Source organism: Podarcis cretensis (assembly GCF_951804945.1).
Source record: "Podarcis cretensis genome assembly, chromosome: 13".
In the NCBI taxonomy this organism is placed as follows: Eukaryota; Metazoa; Chordata; class Lepidosauria; order Squamata; family Lacertidae; genus Podarcis; species Podarcis cretensis.
The window spans coordinates 38,143,189-38,167,202 of record NC_137182.1 but is presented as its reverse complement, the minus strand read 5'-3'; the positions used below and the strand labels follow the sequence as shown (position 1 = coordinate 38,167,202).

General features: G+C 43.5%; 1 protein-coding gene and 1 long non-coding RNA gene across 3 annotated transcripts; one reads left to right on the top strand and one right to left on the bottom strand.

Annotated features, from left to right (window-relative positions):
- Positions 1–9,920: 9,920 nt before the first annotated feature.
- LOC307201840 (immunoglobulin superfamily member 1-like) lies at positions 9,921–23,752 on the top strand. Of its 2 annotated transcripts, XM_079951313.1 has the most exons (11): positions 9,922–10,583; positions 10,991–11,026; positions 12,936–13,222; positions 15,178–15,480; positions 15,984–16,271; positions 17,890–18,180; positions 18,925–19,215; positions 20,564–20,851; positions 22,105–22,395; positions 23,330–23,445; positions 23,608–23,752. In XM_079951313.1, exons 1-10 carry the CDS (start codon positions 10,552–10,554, stop codon positions 23,443–23,445), a joined length of 2,223 nt encoding a protein of 740 aa, XP_079807439.1. In that variant the 5' UTR covers positions 9,922–10,551; the 3' UTR covers positions 23,608–23,752. The 2 variants fall into 2 exon arrangements, with proteins under 2 accessions (XP_079807440.1, XP_079807439.1); XM_079951314.1 differs by lacking the exon at positions 22,105–22,395 and having other exon boundaries at positions 9,921–10,583.
- On the bottom strand, positions 19,222–23,696 carry LOC307201841. The gene is made up of 3 exons (XR_013832766.1): positions 23,596–23,696; positions 21,416–21,463; positions 19,222–20,214 (listed from the first exon to the last, which is right to left on the bottom strand). It is a non-coding gene; the product is annotated as an uncharacterized lncRNA (long non-coding RNA).
- Positions 23,753–24,014: the final 262 nt, after the last annotated feature.

Below are 24,014 nucleotides of genomic sequence, written 5' to 3'. Positions count from 1 at the left end.
AGTACAGTAACAAAAGGAAACAAGAAAAACTTCCCAGAAAAGTTGGGCTGAGGGCAATGATCATGGCTGAGTTGCAATTTTCTTGGGACTGCAGACATTTGCATGGAATATAATTCTGGCTGATGAATGCATGAGCCATTACAACAATCCCTAATCGCTCCTTTACAGCAAAGAAGCTAAACCCCTAATGCAGGTCCCTGCCATGTGGAAGAGGACAAGACCCAGACCTACAGTGGTTGGCACCTCACTTTCTGTTTCCTTTTCTGCCCAGATCCACAGTTACTCAGACCTACCATCTCCATCTCACCAACGAGGCCTTTGAAGGTTGGGGAAAATATCACAATCGCGTGTGCCTTTTTAGAGGCACCTGCCTTGGTCTATCTCCATAAGGCTGGAGAGTCAACAAAAACGGTCCAGGATTCTAATGCACGTGTGACCAAATTTTACCTCAGGAAAATTACTTTGGAGGGCAAAGGAAACTATTGTTGCAGCTGGGCACAATCAAGAAGTCCATTTCTAGTGTCAAAATGCAGCAGTTGGGTGGAGCTTTTGGTATCAGGTACAGTATTTGTTTTACTGTTTTTCTCCTTCTCACTACAGTGGTACCTCGCGTTACAAACACCTCAGGTTACAAAACTTCAGGTTACAGGCTCCGCTAACCCAGAAGTAGTACCTCGGGTTAAAAACTTTACCTCAGGATGAGAACAGAAATTGCGCAGCGGCAGCGGGAGGCCCCATTAGCTGAAGTGGTACCTCAGGTTAAGAATGGTTTCAAGTTAAGAACGGACCTCCGGAATGAATTACGTATGTAACCAGAGGTACCACTGCACTTTGCTTGGGTTTTTTTGGGTTTTTTTGTTGTTGTTTTTAACCAAAAAGCAGGCATGTCTTGCATTATATTAAAGTTGCTGCAAGCGAAATCCCTGATCTGGACCTTGCGTAGAGTAGAAATGAATTTTTGCTCTCAAACAGAAGATGAATTTCAAAACTTTCCAGGAAAAATAGTTACAAATAGCTGCAAATAAATAAGTACAAATAAAATAGTTACAAATAGACATTGCAAGATACAAAGTAACACATTGCTCTGAAACATGCAAGCAATGCAGCCTCGTCTGTAAGTCCTTAATGCAGGTCAATAAACTTTCCTCTCTCTGCAGAGAGAGAGAGATCCTAAGCAACTTTCTTGTTCCATCTTCATGGAACTTAGCCACTATTGCTGTTGTTGCTGGATCCATCACTGACAAAGAAGGTGAGTTCTCAGGTTTTGCCTTCTGTGAGAGCTCTTGGGTTTCCAGTGATGAGTTAGCTTAAAGACAGAAACTGAAACATCTAGCCTTTTCTGCTGTGTTTGCTAGAGTGAAACCTAATGCCAGTATCTCTGCATAGTATTTGAAATATAATGCATTCAAAATTATGCTTTATGCATATTAAACACATCTTTAAACTATGGTTGGCCAGTGGTGTACTGAGAAAGCCCCATGCCAACCAGCCCCCCCCCCCAATCTTGGCTATCCATAAATTGTTGGACAACAATTTCCATCTTCCTTGACAGTTGACTGTGCCAGTCAGGGCTGGCATTAGAGTCAGGCATTGCTGGGCACATGCTGAGGCCCACACCTCTGCAGAGGACCTATTGGCTGCCAGTTTGTATTTCTTAGTACAGAAAGTGTAGAAGTGCAGAGATCTTTCCTATTCTACTTAATTCAAGAGGGCTCTGGAAGCTGTGTGAAAGAAGCAACCAGAAGGTTCATGGTGTCTAGGTTATTCTTTCAGAGAAGCTGAGTACAGCTGGCTTAAACTGGTTCTGTTATCTCTTCCGTCAAGGTCATGCTGACTGTAATAATAGGCCAGAAGGAGCCTGAGTTTCACACTTTCTCTTTCTTTTCCTTCTGGTGTGGTGTTCTGTACATAGTGTTAAGGTTTAGACTTATTATAAGATTCCAAATTTAAGTCTGTTGCAACTGGATTTCTTATGGACAGTGCCAGTCCTGAATGTATTGGATTTGTGATCATTATGCTCATTTGCCTTCAGTAGCAGTAAAGCTCTGCTGGATGAAATATAATTGTCTCTGGTCTATTTTTTTTGGGGGGGAGGGGAAATCCTGCAACGTGCTTAGGTTTTTACTCTGCTAACTATACATTGGAATCTACTCTGGATCAATACTGAGTAGAATTTCCACGACACCGACAACTCCTGGAGCCTCATGTCCTGGAGCCTCATGTTCTTGTCACTGTATGGTTCACCTTCCTTCTCTGAGCATGCAAGCAGTGGCAAAAGTGATTAGAGGGAGCAGCAGCCTTAACCTGCCTTCTGTTTCCCCTCTGGGTGTCTGTGTCAGCTGAGTCAAGAGTGGAAAGGCATGTGAATGGGCAGAGGGGCCGCAAGCAAGGAGGAGATACATCCCTTCCACAAGTGAGCTCACTGAAGGAATCTTGCCCAAGGGTCCTCCAGAAGCTCAGAGCAATCTCTGAATGTGATGGTGGTGGAGGCTTGAGTGGGAGGTACTCAAGGATGCAGCCTCGTCCCTCTTCTCTAACTGCTTTTTTTTATTTTAAACAGATGATGCTCAGATCAGTCCAAATCTCTCAGTAACATATGTGGTTCTGCTCTTCCTCTTTCTGTCAGCTGGGGCCTTTCTTTGTTACAAAATAGGAGCGTGTAAGTATGACTTAGGCGAAAAGGGGATTTAAAAGCTCTTGGCCATAAATTCTCTGGGTGGTCTGAGGTTCCTAGTGATATCTTGCCTAGTACTTCATCCTATCCATCTATTTGCCGGGATAGGAAAGCTGTAGCCCTTCAGATATTGTGGACTAAACTTATCTTCATCCCTGACTACTGATTATGTCAGCTGGGGCTGATAAAGTAAAAAATATCAGGAGGGCCACAGGTTTCTCATCCCTGACCTAGTGAGTTTGGAAAAGTGTTGGGGTGGGGAAAGAGGAAGAGGGAAACTGGTAGAAGATAGTTCTTGTGCTCAATTTCTTTTTGCAAAACTCTAAAAATAAATTCTAGGTGCTTCCCATGAATTGTCTGAAAAAGGAAACACCTAGCACATTCTGAATTGAGATAGGTTGTTTTGGTTATTTATGGGTTTGAGAGAGCACCATCTTCCAACTGATTTGTCTTCTTCTTCTTTTACAGTAGTAAGACAAAACAGGTAAGTGATCTCAACTGTTCCTCTTACACTGCACTGGATTGAAGGATGCTGGAATGTTGTTCTGAGCTTGCGAGAGGAAGAGCTGTCAGAATGCAGAACAATTGCTATTATTTGCACTCCATCTGAATGCCACATAGGGAGGTACAATACTTGAGTGCAGAGGTTTCCTGCTGGGGTCTAGATGGAGAGTGGGGCCTCCTGAGTTCCCTTATAGGTAAAGGTAAAGGGACCCCTGACCGTTAAGTTCAGTCGTGGTCGACTCTGGGGTTGCGGTGCTCATCTCGCTTTACTGGCTGAGGGAGCCAGCATTTGTCCGCAGACAGCTTCCGGGTCATGTGGCCAGCATGACTAAGCCGCTTCTGGCGAACCAGAGCAGTGCACAGAAACGCTGTTTAGCTTCCCACTGGAGTGGTACCTATTTATCTACTTGCACTTTGACATGCTTTCGAATTGCTAGGTTGGCAGGAACAGGGATCGAGCAACAGGAGCTCACCCCATTGTGGGGATTCGAACTGCTGACCTTCTAAACGGCAAGCCCTAGGCTCTGTGGTTTAAACCACAGCGCCACCCGCGTCCCGAGTTCCCTTATACTTTGCATCAAATGCTATGTTAAGTGTGGCTTGTGAAATGTGAGCAACAACCTCCAGGTTCTCCAGGACTGAGGCTGGTAGGTTAGCTTGGGGAAGTGAGAATAGGAAATACTGGGATCTAGGGTATTTTGGTTTCTTTTGGAAATGAGCAGGCTAAATTGTGTTGATAACGTGTGCTTGGGAGCCTGAATTACTAGCTTTTCTTAAAGTTGGAAAATGCTTTCTGGTTTAGAGTGAAGGGATTAGTGGGTGAATAAAGACTGTAAGAACTAGGTGTCCAGATGATCCTTTGTAATAAGTTTTTCTTTGCCTCTCTTGGTTAGTGGTGAACACACCTTCATAGTATCGAGATCTAACAGGGTGGAAAATACTGACCGTAAGTAGCGTTGTTGGGGACAGGGCTTGTGTTCACGATACAACTTTAACAAATTGAATGATAAAGATCAGGCTTCCTCAGCCTTGGCCCTCCAGATGTTTTGAGACTAAAATTCCCATCATCCCTGACCACTAGTCCTGCTAGCTAGGGATCATGGGAGTTGAAGGCCAAAAATATCTGGAGGGCCGAGGTTGAGGAAGCTTGATAAAGATACTTAAAACATCAGAGTTGACTGTGCACCATTTATTGGGGCTCAGGAGGGACAAAGTTGACTGTCATATATTGACTCTGGACTCACCAATATCGACCCACCAATCTTAGACCTGAATATCAAAGCTAGTAAGGCCTCTGCTATTGTACTCTTGCCAGGACTTGCCTCCAAAGGTGAACAGCAGATAGCAAGTTGTGCTTGATGTGGTGATGGAGGCACTAAGTAACTTGTCTCTTGATTATCCGGCACTGGTACTTGAATACTTCTTACTCTTTGTCCACTGTTCTGTGTGAACAAATGACATGGTTACTGATGTTTTTCATTTCTCTTAATTCCCTTTAGCAAGCAAGTTATAGCACACTGAATCTCGTTAATACCAATTCCCTTAAATAAAGCAAGGTGTAAATGGTTATTCTAAATATAACTAGTGCATGCTCAAGTTATCTCCCGCTTGGACTACTGCAATGCACTCTACGTGGGGCTACCATTGAAGGTGACCTGGAAACTACAACTAATCCAGAATGTGGCAGCTAGACTGGTGACTGGGAGTGGCTGCCAAGACCACATAACACCGGTCCTGAAAGACCTACATTGGCTCCCAGTATGTTTCTATGCACAATTCAGAGTGTTGGTGCTGACCTTTAAAGCCCTAAACGGCCTGAGTCCTGTATACTTGAAGGAGCGTCTCCACCCCAACCGTTCAGCCTGGATACTTAGGTCCAGTGCCGAGGGCCTTCTGGTGGTTCCCTCACTGCAAGAAGCGATGTTACAGGGAAACAGGGAGAGGGCCTTCTCGGTAGTGGTGCCCACCCAGTGGAACACTCTCCCATCAGATGTCAAGGAAATAAACAACTACAGTGGTGCCCTGCAAGACGAATGCCTCGCAAGACGGAAAACCCGCTAGACCAAAGGGTTTTCCGTTTTGGAGGCGCTTCGCAAAACGAATTTCCCTATGGGCTTGCTTCGCAAGACGAAATGTCTTGTGAGTTCCTGCGGGTTTTTCCCCCTTCCCCCCCTTTTCCTAAGCCGCTAAGCCGCTTATCAGCGGATCCGCTAAAAGCCGCTAAACCGCTAATAGCACTAATCCGCTAAGTTGTCAATGGTCTTGCTTCGCAAGACGAACAAACCGCTATACGAAGAGCCTCACGGAACGGATTAATTTTGTCTTGCGAGGCACCACTGTATCTGACTTTTAGAAGACATCTGAAGGCTGCCCTGATTATGGAAGGTTTTAATATTTGATGAATTTTTGTATTTTAATATTTTCCTGGAAGCTGTCCAGAGTGGCTAGGGAAACCCAACCAGATGGATGGGGTATAAATAATAAATTAGTATTATTATATTATATAAATTATTTCCCCCCATTGCTTTAAGATTTGTGGCATGCAGTTGACTCCAGTAGAGACCCCCTAAGTAAGAGTCTTTGAATATGCACATAAGTTACAAATTCAGGTGTGCAGAAAACACAAGCAGGTCTGGTCACACCATGCTTATATTTCTATACTTTTGCACTTCTATACTCAGCCATGTAGCTAACAGTATGTTCCTCTCCTGCACAAAACGGAGAGTCAGACACAAGCGGACTGTAGCAGTACTGAGATGTCTATCAATGCATTCACCTATTCTTGCCTACTTCTGCTGTTTGTTCTTGTCTGTCTTGTCTTAGAGTCACACATACAGCATAACAGAACTGCTTCTTATGTTCTAGTATCCAGTTAGTCTCAGCAAGCGACAATTGTTTTTGCAAGCGGCATCATTATATATATTTTTGATTCCATGTTTATGTCAAAGCTAGGAGAGCCCAGAATAAAATTTAAGATTTTAACTGATGCAAAAGACAGAGGGGGGTTTGCCCTGCCGGACTTAAGACTTTACTATGAATCGGCAGCTTTTTGCTGGTTGAAACACTGGCTACTTCTTGAGAACACGGACATTTTGGATCTGGAAGGGTACGACAATAGTTTTGGTTGGCATGCATATTTATGGTATGACAAGGTAAAGGTGTATAAAGGATTTAAAAACCATATTGTAAGGAAAGCACTGTATAATGTTTGGATCCGATATAAAGATCTGTTGGAAAATAAAACCCCCAGGTGGGTGTCACCAATGGAAGCGAGGGAAGTAAAAAAACTTAATATGGACTCTAAATGGCCAAAATATCATGAAATTTTAGAATATGATGGTGAAAGGGTTAAACTTCAGAGTTATGAGAAATTAAAGCCCAAGGTTCGAGATTGGTTGCATTATCATCAGATAAATGAGACATTCAAACAGGACAGGAAAATAGGATTCCAGAAAGAGAGGTCAAAACTAGAAACAGAATTGTTGGAACCCAATACTAAGAACTTATCAAAAATGTATAACTTGCTGTTGAAATGGAATACACAGGATGAAACGGTGAAATCAGCTATGATTAAATGGGCACAAGATATCGGTCATGATATTATGTTTGCTGACTGGGAACAGTTATGGACCACCGGTATCAAATTTACTGCATGTAATGCTTTAAAAGAAAACATTATGAAAATGATCTATCGGTGGTACATGACCCCAGTCAAGCTTGCAAAAATTTATCACTTGCCTAACAATAAGTGTTGGAAATGTAATGAGACTGAAGGCACTTTTTACCACCTTTGGTGGACCTGCCCAAAGGTTAAAGCTTTCTGGGAAATGATCTATAATGAAATTAAGAAGGTCCTTAGGTGGACTTTTCCTAAGAAACCAGAGGCTTTTCTCTTGGGCATGGTTGGCCAATTGGTGTTAAAGAAGGATAGGATTTTCTTTATGTATGCCACTACAGCAGCAAGAATTCTACTGGCAAAGTATTGGAAGATGCAAGAACTACCTACTCTGGAAGAATGGCAAACAAAGGTGATGGACTTTATGGGACTGGCTGAGATGACGGGCAGAATCCGCGACCAGGGGAAGGAGACAGTGGAAGAGGACTGGAAGAAATTTAAAATATATCTTAAAAACTATTGCAAAATTGAGGAATGTTAAGATGTCAGGGGCTAAGAGGTAGAGAATTGCAGCAGTAACTAAAAAACTAAAGGAAATTTTATGAAAGGGAATTAAGACAATTGACTAAAGGGTTGCTAAAGAATCACTAAACAAGGATGCAGAGATGGGGAGGTATGGGGAAGTCAAAAGAAAGAAGGGTATGAAATGATGATTTTGAAGTTATATTGGTTTAATTGCTTTGTGTGTTTTGATTTTCTTGTTTTTCTTCTGTTTGTCTTGTTTTGTTTTTATTATGTGTTTGAAAAACGAATAAAAATTATTAAAAAAAAAAAACAAAGTTAGGAGAGATGATGGCAGGGTAGGAGGCCCTAGAAGTCATGCAGAAATTTCTTCAGAAGAGCTTCAAGATCGGGCTGTGTATGCAAACCTTCCCACTTACAATACGGATTATCAAAATGTGACGCAGCAGCCTCTGCAGCAGGAGAAAGGCCAACTATCACAGGAAAACCAAGTCTGTGGCTCCCTTGCCGAAAGGTCCTCTCCACAATTTCACAGGATGAGAAATGAACTGCAGGCAGTATCAGGTCTGAACACCCTACACGGAGTTCACACTGAGCTCCCATGAGTAAGTTCATTGTCCTTGACTCTTACAAATTGGTTTCAATCATCTTTGACAAATGCGTAAGTGCTTGAATCAATGTGTACATACAGTGGTAACTTGGGTTAAGTACTTAATTTGTTCCAGAGGTCCAGTTGTGTCCGACTCTGGGGTTGCGGCGCTCATCTCACTTTACAGGCCGAGGGAGCCGGCGTTTGTCCACAGACAGCTTTCCGGGTCATGTGGTCAGCATGACTAAGCCGCTTCTGGCAAACCAGAGCAGTGCACGGAAACACCATTTACCTTCCCACTGGAGCAGTACCTATTTATCTACGAGCTCACCCCATTGCGGGGATTCGAACCGCCTACCTTCTGATCGGCAAGTCCTAGGCTCTGTAATGCATATGCTATCAAACTAGAGTTGCCAATGAATTTCAAGCAGGAGCTGAACATGTGAACTTCTCAGCTCAAAAAGGAGCCACACTTGAATTGGGCCTAGACTCAGACCCAGTTGAATCTGGACACACAGCTAAAAATGGAAATTGCTCACTAGCAGCACAATCTGTTGCTAACCCTCCCTGCCCGCCCTTCACATGTAAGAAACACAACCCTTCGAATGTGGAGGCAGAATAAATAAACAATAACAAGCAGGGCTCAACATGGCTGCCCAAGTTCTGAACTTGACATAATGTGTCATTTCCTACTGGAATCATGGGAGTTGTAGTGTTCTGTACTCAGAGAAACTACAAAGTACAAATCTCACAATAATCTCAGGAAATGATGCTCCCAAATTAATCAAACCCCAAAGGAACGAGGAATCAGCCTTCTCCATTGGTAACACTTAGGCTCTGGAATTGCGTCCTGGAAAAACACACCACACCCATTTACCACTGGCTTTCCAGAGGACAACAGATACTATTTTATCTCAGAGAGCTTGCGGGGGGCGGAGAGGGAGGGGGCTGTCTGAGCCATTCTATCGAGAATTCGTCACTCCTCACCGTTGATGGTACTGTGGTTTAAGTTTTTTAGAATTGTGTATGTTTCTGGTTTGTATGTTATAAGACACATTGCAGGAGTTAGGTATGGTGCGAAACAAATTCTGTTATAAAGATGGGATATAAGTATTTTATAAATATGAAGTAGACTTAAATAATTGCAGTTATAAATAAATAAATAAATAAATAAATAAATAAATAAATGTATGTATGTGTGACTGCGTGCATGTGTGTATAAGTAAGTTATTAAGCCAGGGATATTCCTTAAAAAAAATTGCAATTATAATTGCAATTATAAATAAATAAATAAATGTAAGTATGTGTGAGGAATACAAGCAATATATATATATATTTACCTTTACTAGCAACTTTAGTGCTGGTTCAGCTGTCAGACCTGCCCTTACCTATTTTTTTCTTTTTAAGGATTGTATCATATAATTTAGTGATTTAAACGTGCATTTACTGCTGTTTCCTTCTTTAAAAGAAGCCGCTGGCTGTTGCAAAACTGTTCTGGGATTGAGAAATAAGGCAGCTTTGTGACATCATGGGTACCAGCCCACAACACCATCCATGGCTGGCATTGGCTGAAATTGTGCTTCGATGTTTTGTTGTTGTTGTTGTTGTTGTTGTTCTCTTCTGTTGAATGGAAATCTACATCTTAATTTAAAAATATTAAAGCCATGACAGAAAGTTCCCTTTGGCTTCTTCCTTGATACATTACCTTCTTGATGAAGGCTACAAAATAACAGACCAGCTATTTCACTTTCAGGAGTGGTTCAATACATACAACAGGAACAGAAGAAATGGCGGTAGAAAATTCCACTTCCTTATTAAATGCAGTCAGACCTTCTTGTCATGGTATACAGCTGGCAGCTGCTCTTTCCTTCCTTCCTTCCTTCCTTCCTTCCTTCCTTCCTTCCTTCCTTCCTTCTTTTTTGGAGGGGGATAACGTTTGGGCAAACCTCAAGTTCAATCTTAACTGTTTGTCTTTTTGGTTTTTTTTCATTGCTTCCACCTGTCCCAATAAATTCAGATAGACTGATTTTAAAGAAGGAACTGTCACCATTAAAATGACCAGACTCGAGAATTAAAACAACACTCAGCTGGCATTTCATTCTATTGCTATCTTTTACAAATAAATGTTTTTCAAAATTGCAAACATGAAAATGTGGAGCCTTGATCTTAAGACTAGAAAAACGAGAAAGAGAGAGAAACTCAAATTGACATATTGGCCCACCCTTAGTCTCCCTGCACAGTAGCCAGCAACAGAGTAGGAACAAGGAGCCTATAAAGGTGATCTGGCCTTTAAGGTCTTTGAAAGGCTTATTTATCTTTCTTTTAGTACAAAGCCAGAATTTTATCATCTGTATTTTCCGTAACTGTCAGCAATCTAATCTCAGTAGCACAGAATGGGTTTTGTGAACATTTGTATTTGAAGAGCTGCCTTCCTGAGTCAATGGATATCTGATCACAGGAGATTTTTCCTGCTGATTATAAGTGTGCATGTCAGAGGCTCATGAGTTACGGACTGGGTGATAGATAATGCCTGAACCCAGTTTCCTGTGTCATTACATCAAATCTGGGGGCTCAAGAAAAGCAGAGCATTAACAGAGCAGAAGACACTGAGGTTGGATCTAGCCCCTGGGGACCCAGCATTGCCTCATGGCTCTTGCTGCCAGCATCCTGTTGCTTTGGTGAGAATCTCAAAAGCCAAGGAGTGCCTAGAACTGGGAACTGGAGAAAAGAACATTTTCCAGTGGGAGTATGTGTGAAAGACTAAGAGATGGGGAGGGAGAGATGTTTAATTTCAGAAATGGCAAGTGTCGTGGGGTCTAGTTGGGCAAAACTTACAGATCTGCATCAAGGGTGGCGAGTCTGTGGTACTCTAGTCCTTGCTGGACTCTAACTCCCATCAGCCCCTGCCAGCTTGGCCAATAGGCAGGGATGATGGGATTTGTAGTTCAGCAACACCTGAAGGCCACGAGTGCCTTATCTCTGATCTGAGTCAAAAATGAATGGGGGATATTGATTGTGATAGTTCAGCAGTAAAGCATATTGCCATGGGACCTGTTCAGTAATTGTTTTTCCCTCCTCTTTCTAGGTTGCTCTCCAGATCAAGAGAAAAATGTGTTCAAAGGTAAGGAAATGTTGGGGCAAAGAATGTTTGGACTATGTTACGTTGACCTGCGGAGCTTTGAGACAGGTCTGCATGGAGGAGGGAGGGAGATTTGTCTATTACAATATCTTGCAGGTTCTAAGGCTTGATTTGTAGGACCCCATTTACCATTGTGTGGTATGGGTTATTCAGTACCATTGCACATGTAGGAAAACCATGGCCTTCAAAGGGGAGAGGAGAGACTCCATCAGGCAAGGCCTCCTTCCACCTGCCTTGCCCCACCCTCCGGCCCTAGGAGTCCTCATACAGGAGCTGGTCCTGGAAGAAGAACTGTGAGGGGAGAGACTCCATCAGGCAAGGCCTCCTTCCACCTGCCTTGCCCCACCCTCCGGCCCTGGGTCTCCTCATAAGGAAGCTGTGCCTGGAGGAAGAACTGTGAGGGGAGAGACTCCATCAGGCAAGGCCTCCTTCCACCTGCCTTGCCCCACTCTCTGCTTCTCAATGTGTATTGTATTGTTTTATGTACTGTGGCTTGCCGTTGTTTTATTGATTATAGTTTAGATATTATTGTAACTGTTGAGTGGATTTCTGTTTAACTTTTATATGTTGATTATTATTTTATACTATTCTAATGATTGTTGAATGTTACTTTTTTGATGGAGGTTGCCTATTTTAAAGTTATGTTTTATTATGACATTTTCGTATTGCATTACATTGTTCTAATGTACATTTTTTGTTTCTTCAGCTTGTATACCGCCTTGAGTATTGTAAGATAGAAAAGCGGTATACAAATTAAAAATGATGATGATGATGTAGTCGCAGCCCCTCGCTCCCTTGAATGGCCTTCTGCTTCAAATGCTTCACCTTTATGGACTTTTCCAAGCTAAGGATCAGTGTATCACTCTTCCTACTAACCCTATCAGCTCTACTGACTTTTCAAGGTTGACCACTCCCTTCCCACTGGACCATGGAGACACTAGACCATGGAGTACAAAAAGATGCAGCACACTGAGTCCACAGAGAACTGAGATCTGGGGCAGGGGAGTTTTTTATATATATAAAAATTCACCGATGAACCAAGAGTAAAGATACTTTATTTAGTCAGAGCTGCACCTAGCCCCTTGCTCTTTATATAGCCTTACCTATTTGCTTCTATCAGATTTAGCAAAAAAAAAAATCTCACCATTATCATCAATTTAGTTAGATTAATAATGTTCTGGCAGCTCCAACCCCCCCCCCCCCAATGAAGCAAACATGATGGCTACTAGCATTTCCATAGCAACCTATAAAGACTCTACCAGACTCAAACTCTACCATCCTTAGCTGTGTGAAGTGTTCATTATTCATTCTGATGCAAATTGGTCTAAAAGTTTTCCTGCAGCTGAAGCAGGACTGTGCACATACATACCTTGCATTAAAAACAAAACAAAATTGGGATGCTTGGGCCTTTTGAATTTTTGAGTGGTTACCAAACTCACTGGTTATGTCTCTGTTCTCTCCCCTGATTCAGCCACCCAGCCAGAGAAAGTGTGGCTTATAATTAATCTGAGCCTTGGAAAACACATAGGGCTTCATCACCACCACTGCCCCCGGCATATGAACATGAGCAAGGGGACAGTGAATTTCAGGAGGGGACTCAAAGACTTCATGAGCACCAAGGGAAGATCTCAAGGGTGCCATCAGGCTCATAGACAACATTTTGGTGGCCCTTGGTGGCCATTATATATTTTATAAGTAATTGATTGTTTCATGCAGTGTGCATTTTTTCACCTGCCCGGGATATAAATTTTGGAAATACTTTCTTCTTCTCCTTCTCCTTCTTCTTTTTCTTCTTCTCCTCCTCCTCCTCCTCCTTCTCCTTCTCCTCCCCCTCCCCCTCCCCCTCCCCCTCCTCCTCCTCCTCCTCCTCCTCCTTTCCCTGTTAATCCAGTGAGATCCTCCTTCCTGCTCCCAAAATCTCATTGACTCCCAATTGGAGAGTCTTGCCTAGAGGAAATGTCACCATCCTTTGTAAGGCACCCACTACTGAAGGGCTGACTTTCTACCTGAAAAAAGGTCATCAGACGATAGCCAGTCCAAGACCGGGAGACAAAGGATCGGCTCATTTCCCCATTACTAATGTGAGCTCAAAGGATGGAGGAATGTACACCTGTTTCTATCACAATTCAAGCAAGTCTAGTTCAGAATGCAGTGAACCACTGGAGTTGCTGATAACAGGTATGGTCTTGCCTCAGATTACTCCTCGGTATCTCAGAATAGCATCCTGGGGTCACTGAAACTTGGTTCATTAATATTTCCATCTGCTAGATGAAGGACATAATGTAGATATGGGCTAGCAAAGTTCTCATGCAGCAATAACATATCACCAACCTTGGAGTGGACCAGCAGTGCAGAAATACACTAGAATTTCCCCCGTGTGTGTTTGTGTGTTTAACACACTGACCCTGTAATGCACATTAGGCAGAGCTAATCCTGTACACTAATTGCACAAGGGAGGAACATGTGTCGCCACAGTGCCTGTAGAATGATGACCAGCATGGTGTAAACTCACCCAGTCCCAAAGGAGAGACACACATCAATCAGAAAATCCTTGAAATGGCAGATATGACTGCAAAATCCATGGAAATATCACCTCTCGCCTCAAAATCAGGAGCTGTCCCCGTGATGACACCACAGGTCAGTCACACAAGGACAACCGTACAGGGCTGACAGGCATAGCCAAGGAAGCCCTGTGATGCTTTCTGCTAAAGCAGGCCCAATTCTGCTCACCTGCAAGTAGTGTGGCATTGTGGCCAGATGCTCCACCTCTTCCTCCCCCCTCCCCCTCCCCTCTGCCATTGCCTGAAGGAACCCTTCCCTGCTAGGCCCTCTGGCAGATAGGAGACTTCAGGAATATCCCATCATCTGTATGACGTGAATATGACCTACCTGCAAATCGACCAATGGCAGATGGCTCCAGGGGTGGCCTTTCCTGGGGAGGGGAGCAGAGAGGGTCCATAGGAAGGCTTCCCTCTGGTCCACTCCTCGGGAATAGAAAGGTCCCCACCTCTTTCCCGCCACCGCAGTTCTTTCACGGTGCCTCAGCTCACAAAACGAGACTGCTGGTTCAAACACAGAGAGTGAGATTCAGGGGAAAGCTGAATTCAAAAGCGAAAATGTGAAAAATCGCAGTTCCTTGCAGTGGATGACATTAAATTATTGAGAATACAAGCCACTTCAAGTCCATATTAGACTTCATTGTGGACAAGCCCTACATTTGGACCATGATGTGATACTTCTGAGAACCCCCTGCTTCAGTCTGAAGCATTTTGGACCTGGATCTGAACCTTGATGTAAGATGGGGAAATTATTAAAGTGAGAGAATTGGGTAATATTTACAAGCATGGTATTCCCTGCAGGGTGGGTAAAACCTGACAAAATATAGACAAATGGGTCCAGGCTTTTGTGCTGATCACTTTCTATAATGGATCTGCAGATCATTTAGAGCTGAATAGACATTCCTGTTCCTGTTCCTGTGTTTAAGCTGGTGTACATCTCATTATCACAGGGTTTGCCAACACAATGCCCGTGGGCGCCAGTGTCCCTGCCATTACCCCCTATGGCACTCACAAAAGTCTTAGCAAATGTCCCCTAAAAAAGACAGCCCTGCAATGCTGCCCACTCTTCATGGTTCAGTCTTCTCTGCACTGAACACACATCCTTAAACAGGCCCACATTTCAGTTGTTGCCAGTTTGGACACCCAATCTGTTCTCAACAAAGGAGAGGTGCAAATAACTTTTCTGTGAGTGTGTCAGTAGCTGATGTGGGGACCTTTTTCCTATTGACAGGGAGGGGGTGGATCTGAGTGACTGCAGGCCTGCACTATTGTGTGACCCTGCTTCTTTTTCAGCTCTTTTAGATGTGGCGGCCATTTTGTCTTATGCCACACTCCCACAGAAGCCATTTTGTAACTGGCACCCAGGGCACCACCTCAACATTTGAAATGTGCCTACTAGCCCCCAAAAGTTGGCAACCTCTGCACTATTGTATAGTGCATCCACTTTCACCTTCAATCCTTCCTGTTGTGCTGCTGCTGGCCGTAACCCTGTGGTAATTGGCTACATTCGGCGGCATGAATTTTATGCATTCATCCTCATTATTTTCACATTCTTAGTTGACTTCATCCTCACAGATCTCAAGCTACCGAAGCCAAATATCACCCCCTACCCAAAGAAGCTGATTTACCTGGGAAGTAATGTGTCTATTCAGTGCTCATTCAAAGAGGCAACCCAACGTCCAATCCAAAAGTTCTATCTCCATACTGATGCAGATAAGATGAAACCAGATTCTGTGAAACCAGATGGAGACACGACCACATTTAACATTAGAGAAGTGCAAGAGCATCATGCAGGCAAATATCGCTGCAACTACAGAGTACCTTCAGGGGATTTTATCTCCTCCAAGTCCAGTGATGATTTGGAGTTGTTTGTCATAGGTAAGGGTTCTGATTCACTGTCTCCAAGACAAATATAGTGATCCAGCTTGCTGGATGTTTGTATTCTAGCATTAGAGTACCTGGACTATGAAGAGCAGGGTTGGAAGACCTGTACCCCTCCCCCTTGATGTTGCTGGATTACAAGTCCCATCATCCTCTGACCATTGATTATACTTGCAGAGGCCAATGGGAGCTGGAGTCTAAGGACATTTGAAGATTCACATAAGTAAAGGGGATGAAAAAGGCCTTCCTATTTCTTCTCATGTTTCCCACCAAATTCCTGGTTTACAGCATCATAGCTGCTTCCATTAGTGAACGTCCGTCTTGATTCTAGAGAGTGTTGGAGCTTAGGTAGAGTTGGGTAGATGTCTTTCCAGGCTGAAGGACACATGGAGTGTTTCCCTTTCCATTATGCACCCTTCCACCACACAAAATTGCATGGTGTAAACAAGCCACAGCAAAGATGGAGAGTCCTTCATTAACCAACTTCTCCCTTCTTACAGATCCCTACTTTCCTAGACCCGTTATCTCTCTGGGCCCCACTGAGCTGGTTGCTTTTGGGGGAAATGTCACTTTCCAATGTCAAAGCAAAATTTTTTCCACGAGGTTCTATATCCAAAAGTCTGGAGAAGAGATGCTTCAGCCATGCTTGGGGACTGATGAGACCACAGCTCAATGCTTCGTCTCCAATCTAGACCAGGCGCATACAGGAGAATATAGCTGCAGGTACAGCAAGTCAAAACCTTTCATCATCTCAAAGACTAGTGAACTTGTGAGATTGCTAATGACAGGTAAGAGAGTGAACTTTGCATTTACATACCTCTCCCATGACTCATTATTTATTTGGGGTTTAGGTGTACCATGTCTACTGAGAAATAAGCCTCCATTGAGTTCAATGAGGCTTATCCCCAGGTAAGCATGTATACGGTTGCAATCTTAATTTGTATTTCAGTACAGAATAAAAGTGGGCCTGTCTTTGTTTCCCTCACATTATATTTTATTCAGAGGCAGAGATAGCACTAGCATTTGGCATCCTCAGGCAGCTGTCAGAGCCCCAGCAGGGCCCACTGCTGTGTCTACCTTCCCTGGCCACACTTCAAATCATTTTTATGAGGTTCCCATGAGAACTGTGGGGATGGATGCTGCCATTTTAAATTCCCATCATGCCCCAATGTAATGTGGGAAATTAGCATGGTGGCTCTACTGGGATACAGTTGCTGCTCACTGCTGCTGCCACCAAGTAAAGCCACTGGAAGACCCATGGAAATAGGAAGAGGCCAGCCAATGGGCACTTTGCTGAGTCCTTCCCCAACCCCTGTTCCACAAACCTGGAGGTGGCCCCATTCAAAGGGAACAAACATTCACTAGTATTCATGAAGAGAGCTCAGGCATTCCCAAACTGAGTGCCATGAGAAATCTGCTACTATGGTGTGAGAGATAACTTAAATTATTGAAGGCTGCTTTGAACCTGAGATACCTGAGAAGATGGATACCCACTGCATCCCAGCTACATTTTTTAATAATGTTCTTGATTATCAGCCTGAGGAGTAATGAGTGAGAGTCTTGTTGAGACTCCAGGTCCTATCAGCCTCATCCAGCATAGTCAATGATCAGGGTTGATGGGAGCCGTAGTCCAGCAACATCCATAGGGGGCCATTTTGCGTAGTCCTGATAAAGGCAGAATAATGGTGCCCAGAGATTATTCTTTTCACACAAGGAGAGGGATGAGAATCTCTGTCATGAGTGGGACACACAACACATGTGATGTCTTTTCCATAGTCGCACATGCTACTGTGTCATTTAATAACTGCATTTTAAAATAAAATAATTGTTTTCAACAAGGCTGAAATTTCAAAAAAGATCAGTAATTTTATTAAAATTTCACATTTGACAATTTTGGCACAATAAAATTCAGAAGAAGATAATGAATGTTTATATGCTAGTTTCCACTGGGAGAAAGGACACAAGGCTCTGACACTATTTATTTTGTAAAATGCATAAGACTTTTCTTTTCTGGGAGGCCTGCCCAGAAATAAAAGTCCTTGATCATTGATTATTCTGGTGATAGTATTATTATGTTTTCATGAAGCAGTGTTTTCTTTGTTTTATTGTATTTTCATTTGTACATTGCTACAATGATCCATGGGATGGGTAATTTACAAATGACCACTTACATAAAACAAAAAATGGATGTCAGCTTTTGTTTCTGACTATTCAGAAAACAAACTCCTGCAGGCCTCATGTTTCTCTTTGCAAAATGGCCTAGGATTCATTCCTAAACACCACGAAACTCAACGAGACTTACTCATCCTAAGCATGTGTACAATTACACTGTGTACAATGTGTACAAAGCATGGGTGGATGTTTTGCGATGCTACATGCACTATTTAATATGCTTTCTGTTCATAGATCAGAACATAGCCCGCCCCAATATCTCCCTGATCCCAGGCTACATTGCACAACTGGGAAGCAAAGTCACCATTCAGTGCTCAGCCCAAGGTCAGAGCAAGAGGTTCTATCTTCATAAGGCTAAAGACAAGAAGAACCTACAAATAGCAGTGACAAATGAGGACAGGAAGAACTTCAGTATCAACAAAATGGACTGGGAGGATGGAGGGAGCTTCTACTGCAGCTACACAGAGCCCTCACAGTTCTTTACCTCTTCGGAGACCAGTGACCGTGTGGAGCTGTTTGTACTAGGTGAGGATACCAATTAAGTCCCAGTATTCTTTGTGGGAAGAAACAACTGGTATTACCGTGCTTTAAAATGCCTAGTACAGGTGAGGGCTCAATTTATAGCTGAAAGTCCTCATACAAACACTTTTGGCTTAACACCAGTTTTCACGAACAAGGAAATGAAAATAGGGTACAAGCCTCAAAGGAAGCTCAGGAAGAAAACCTTTGGGCTGGGACTGAAATGAAGGCAGAGAATGAAGGGAAGAAATTGTAACAAGTGCAGACATCTCAGTCAGTTAAAGAAAGGGAGGGAGGGAGGGAGGGAGGGAGGGAGGGAGGAGAAAGAAATGTTTTCAATAAATAAATAAGAGCAAACTGCCAAATCTTTCTCTGGGGAGAAGCTTATAATGTCTATCTATCATGGAGTTCTAAAGGACCAGGTGCTCTAACATGGGGAAAAAATGACCAATAGGCTGACTGAAGATATTTTGCTTCCCTGAAGTGATGGACAAGATGGCAGGCAACAACTTCTGGAGGGCACTATCTTGGTTAACTGTGCAGAAGGCTGTTAACATTCACAGCACTGGTGATGGGGGTGGTTCCTTGTTGTCTCATTTCCTCCTTTGCACAGTTCTCGTGTTACCCAAGTCTATCAGTTCTCTGACCCACACTCAATGGATCACCCTCAGGGGTAAATGTCACCATCCATTGTCAGAGCAAATATTGGCTTGGAATAGCCTTCGCCGATCGATTTCTTCCTTTGCACAGATCCCAAGTTATCCAAACCCAACATCACCCTGGCTCATACTCAGTGGGTTGTCCGGGGTGGAAATGCCACTATCAATTGCCAAAGCCAACACTGGGCTGCAAAGTTCCTTTTCGAGAAGACTGGAAAACAAATGCCTCTTCAAGTCATAGAGATTATTGGGAACATGGGCACATTCTTCATGAAAGATGCTAACTTGGAGGATGGAGGGAACTATAGCTGCAGGTACAGTGCCAAGGAGAAACCTTTTATCATCTCAGAGCCCAGTGACTTCGTGACAATCCAGATAACAGGTACGAGAACTAACTTTGCCCATATCCTACCTAGTCCCATGCCTTGTTCTTAATTTTGGGTATTATTTGAGTTGTAGCTACAGGATCTGTTCTATGTCTAATAGGAAAGTACAAAGGAAGCTGCATGTTCTGGATAACTGAACAGACATATCAAAGGCTGTAGCTTAGTGGTAGAACATCTGCTTTGCATGCAGAAGGTCCCAAGTTTAACCCACAACATCTCCAGGTGTGGCTGGGAATGCCTCTGTCTGAAACTCTGGGGAACAGATGCTGATCAGAATAGACAATAGCAGCTTCCTATGCTCCTAACATGTGCCATGCTCTTTAGGATTCCGTTCCTGCCCTAGGGAACTGAGAGAAACTAAAAAGAAGACTGCCCCCCACCAACCTTCTCTACTTAGAATTCTGCATCATGTTTTGCAGTAACTAGGCTCTTTTGTTGTTGTTTGTAAAGACCCAGGTTGCATAGTTGTGACTCCTAACAGATTGGGGCAGTAGCAATCTCTGAAATGGGGTGGAGTCACTCTTGTAACACCAGCTTCACTGCAGTGTACCAGGATGGAGTTGGAGTGGGCAAGAGTGGTGGTGAGGCTGGGGTGTGCAGGCACATCAGCGAGAGCATGAGATTGGCTCTGTCACCCTGCTCCATCCAGCTAAGCTGCAATGGCATCAGAATCAGGTGGGCACCTCTGCACCTACTGGCTCTGGAGTTTTGTGTGATAGGAGCGCAGAAGGGATGGACTGACAGTGATAGTCTAGGAATGGGTTGGGTGTTCATGGATTTTAATCAAGAACTACTTTAGAACATTTTGGCTGAGGAGAGAACCAACAATTGCCACAAGTATACCAATCTATTCTGAGGTCCATATACACGATGGCACGACATAAGCTGGTTAAGTAAGTCTTTTTAGGAACAGATGCAATGATGTCACATGAGTGGAGAAAGAGGGAATAACCCCAGAATTCAGCTAAGAATAGTGAGTGGCAGTTTTTTTCACCCTGAAAAGAACAGCAAGTTTCTAGCATCATATTGGTGAGGATAACCTCGAAATCGCTAGCACAATGTCTGTGAAATCTCAAAAGACAGAACAGCTTGATTCAGCACAAAGGGCATGAATGTGGTCTGAATCTGAGCGTATGACAACTGTATGGACAATCCAGTTAGCAAGTGGGTTAAGGATGTTTGCCAACACTGCACTGCTGCTAGCTCATCCTCTAGACATGCACATTTTAGGACTGCCCTTGTCTAGAGGATGAGCTAGCAACAGTGTAATTTTTTTGCCGGTGAAATGGTTTAGTTCCTCAGTCATGAGTAGAATAGTGATTCCATATGCATTTTTTCTCGCAGATCCTGATCTACCCAGGCCCAGCATTTCTTTTCATCCTAGTCCAGTGCCACAGTTGGGGAAAAACATCACCATTCAGTGCTCTGTCAATAATTCATATAAGGCATGGTATCTTTATAAGGATGATGGTAAGAAGGAATTACAGTCAGTGGAGACAAGTAGCTCTGATGCTGTGTTCCTCATCAACAATGTGAGTGAAGCTGACGGAGGAAGCTACTACTGCAATTATAGACCCCAATCAGGGCCCTTCATCTCGGAGGCAAGTAATACCGTGGACCTTTACCTAGTAGGTGAGGATCTTCATTCACAATCTTCTAAACTAATGAATTTTGGTGCCCAGCATGGCATATTTTGGTATAACTTGCCCCATAAATAAATCAGAATGGATGCTTAGTCAAGACTGGATGTGCTCTAATCTCCACATAAGCTTTGTGCAAGCAAATCAAGATAAATGGTGCCTGGGAATGGCTCTCCTGCTGGCTTCTTCGGTGGGTTCCCTTTATGGCGGCCATCACCTGGCTGCTGCCCTGCTAGTCCTTGCTAGCATCCTCGCCACTTGAGGGAGGCAGTGGGGGAGGCAGCGAGGAGTGGCTGGAGGTCCCCTCAGAGGTGGCCATGGCAAACTGGAGTGCTCCGCTGGGGCTGCTGCTGCGGTGGTGCGAGGTGTTGGTGGTGGCAGCTCCTCAGGGCTGCCCACCAACTGCATACAGGCCAGAGGTGGCGGCTGCCTCAAGAGCAGTAGCAAGCCCTCTCTGCCAGCCAAAGCAGCAGGAAGAGGGAAGTGGTCTGCAGCAGCCTAGCTCTGGCCCACATTCCAGACTCTGGCAGGCTGCCCAGTGAGTAGTATCACCTACCTGGCTGGCTTTCCCAGTAGAAGATACCCATGCCCACAAAGAGGCACCCTGCCAAGGAAAAGGGTTTGGGGGTGAGAAGGACCAGGGTATTAAGTATATTTTTAAAAATACTTTAAATAGATCTTATTATGCTTTGTGTGCAAATTGCTTGATTCAGTCATGTAATTTTTTGTGTTTTGCTTATTGTTTATGTGTCTGGTTCAGTTATGTTTGTAACTGTGTGTTTTTGCCTGACTGCAATGTGCCCTTGAAACTACCCTATTGTTCAAAGTTAAAGTGTGTATTCATTGTTCTCTCCACATTGGCCCCACTGACCAATGGCATGTGGCCCCCAGAATGTTGCCCAGAAGGGTATACAGCCTTTGGGCTGAAAGAGGTTCTCAACCCTTGCTCTAAGAGGATGGGTCATAGCTTAGTGGTAGGGTGTCTGCTTTGCATGCCAAAGGTCTCAGGTTCAGTTCCCAGGATTTCCAAGTAGGGCTGGAAGTGTCCCCTGCCTGGAACTCTGCCAGAACCACTGCCAGTCAGTGTAGAAAATACTGAGTTAGATGGGCCAATGATCTTGATTCAGTATAAGCTTCCTATCTTCCTAAGATCCTGCTTCAGCTTTCTACACTGTCCCTGAGAACAGTTTCCGCCATGTTGTGCTGATGGTCATCTCACTTCTGGGGGCTTTTTTCTGTGGACAGATCCTAATTTATATATACCAACGATTTCCATGAGTCCTAGCAACTTGGTTGCCTTTGGAGAACAAGTCACAATCAGGTGTGAAACAGGGAAAGAAGCCATGATGTTCTATCTCCATAAGGATGGAGACCCATCACTAAACTGGACCATGGAAAGTGAATTATATCATGGTACATTGTCCATTCACAATGTCAGCTGGGACAACAAAGGGAGCTACAGTTGCAGCTATGTAGCCGAAAGAAGGCCAAAGGCATTATCACTACAGAGTTACCCAATAGAACTCCTGATATCAGGTATGGTTTCTGACTTGGCTATCTAACAGTGTGCCTTACTATATTATTTGGTTTAACAGGTTCCTATCCAACTAAGTCATACTCAGAGTAGGGCCCTTGAAATCAATGGACCAAAGTGAATCTCTTGCATTTCAATGGATCTACTCTGAGTATTACTGGCTGGCTATCACCCAAATGCTTTGAACCTTATTTAGTTAATTCTGAAATTGACATGAATCATGAAAAAATGCTACTGGGTACAAACTAGATATAAACTGGTACAAACTTGGGTAAAGTGGTGCAACACCTCCAACCCAAAGCAAGTGTGATCACAGGGGACCTGTTAGAGGGATCTAGTGGGAAGTCTGCCCAGAAGCCAAGTATAAGAGCAAACAGGCCATAGAACTTCCTGTGGGATGTAAAACTGCAGTCAAGTACAACATTCCTACAGTGGACATGTTAGGGGGTGTTTTGTACCACTCAGGAGAAGACTTCCTGTTTCCTCCTGAGCTGGGACAGACTTCCACTACATGTGACTTGAAGAGGGTCTGGTCTGTTGTACTAGATTGGAGGAGCACACGGCCTCCATGTTCTGATCAGTGTGTGTTCTCCATTTTGTATGTTGCTGTGTGTTTGGAGAAGTGACTGCTTAGTCGCAGTCACTTGGGACTAACTTTTTTATGGAATAGTTCTAGTTGTTAAGTAACCAAAGTCTGCCTTCAGGGATATGTCTGTGAACCTGAATGAATCTGTGAGTAAACTACTTTTATATTAACGTTAATCAGATTCTCAGCCAAAGTCTACCTACAACTGTAATCAATAAAAGCTAATTTTTTAAATCCCAGAACATTGTCTTGTGCAGTTTGCCACACCTAACATTGTCTAGGCCTTTTCTCCCTGGGGCAGGAGTCACTGTGAGTGGGTCTGCAACTTGATTTATTCTTTTCCTTTTCAGAGAGCGATCACACCCTGGTGAACATCATTCGCTTTGTCATAGGTGGTCTGGTCACTGTACTCCTTGGCTATATATTGACTTTGGATCGGCGTTTCCAAAGGGAGCATGTACACTAGGTGAGATAATTTGTTTTTCTCCAACTCAATATGCCTCCTCTTTAAAAAGGAAACAAAGAAACCCAAATTGAGGTTTTTTGGGGGTGCTTGGGGATTCTTGATGTTACAGAAGAGGCCACAGCTGGGTGGTATTGAGGGAAATATTTCTACCTTGTCTTTCAGGTGAAGTCTTCGGAGGTGGTTTCACATGTGTGCTACATTGATCTTTGCCTGCCTGGTGCCTTCTAGACCAAACTAGTGCTCTCATCAGCCCGCATGAGCTGTCTAAGGCTGCTAGGAGTGGTAGTAGTTCAGCAGCACTTGGAGGACCGCTGATTCTCGTCTTTTCTTTACATGTCCCCAGATGCAAACAAAAGTTTTTTAAAAAGACAAACAAACAAACATTCATTTTCAACTACATGGGGGAAAAACATATTTTATATGTGAATGAAAATAACAGTGTTCAAATGTCCCTTGTAAAATATGTTATTATTTGCAGTTATTAGTAACGTCTTCAAGTGAGAAAATCATAAAATCGTTGAAGTCAACTGTGATGTTCTGGTGTTTATGTAAATAGTATTGTATTGTAT

Excerpts from the sequence above, each read along its gene's own strand:
- LOC307201840 (XM_079951313.1), top strand. The coding sequence starts at position 10,552 with ATGGCTCTTGCTGCCAGCATCCTGTTGCTTTG. Across the intron at positions 10,584-10,990 it reads GCCAGCATCCTGTTGCTTTG|GTTGCTCTCCAGATCAAGAG; the intron begins GTGAGAATCTCA and ends TCCTCTTTCTAG. Across the intron at positions 15,481-15,983 it reads TTTGGAGTTGTTTGTCATAG|ATCCCTACTTTCCTAGACCC; the intron begins GTAAGGGTTCTG and ends CCCTTCTTACAG.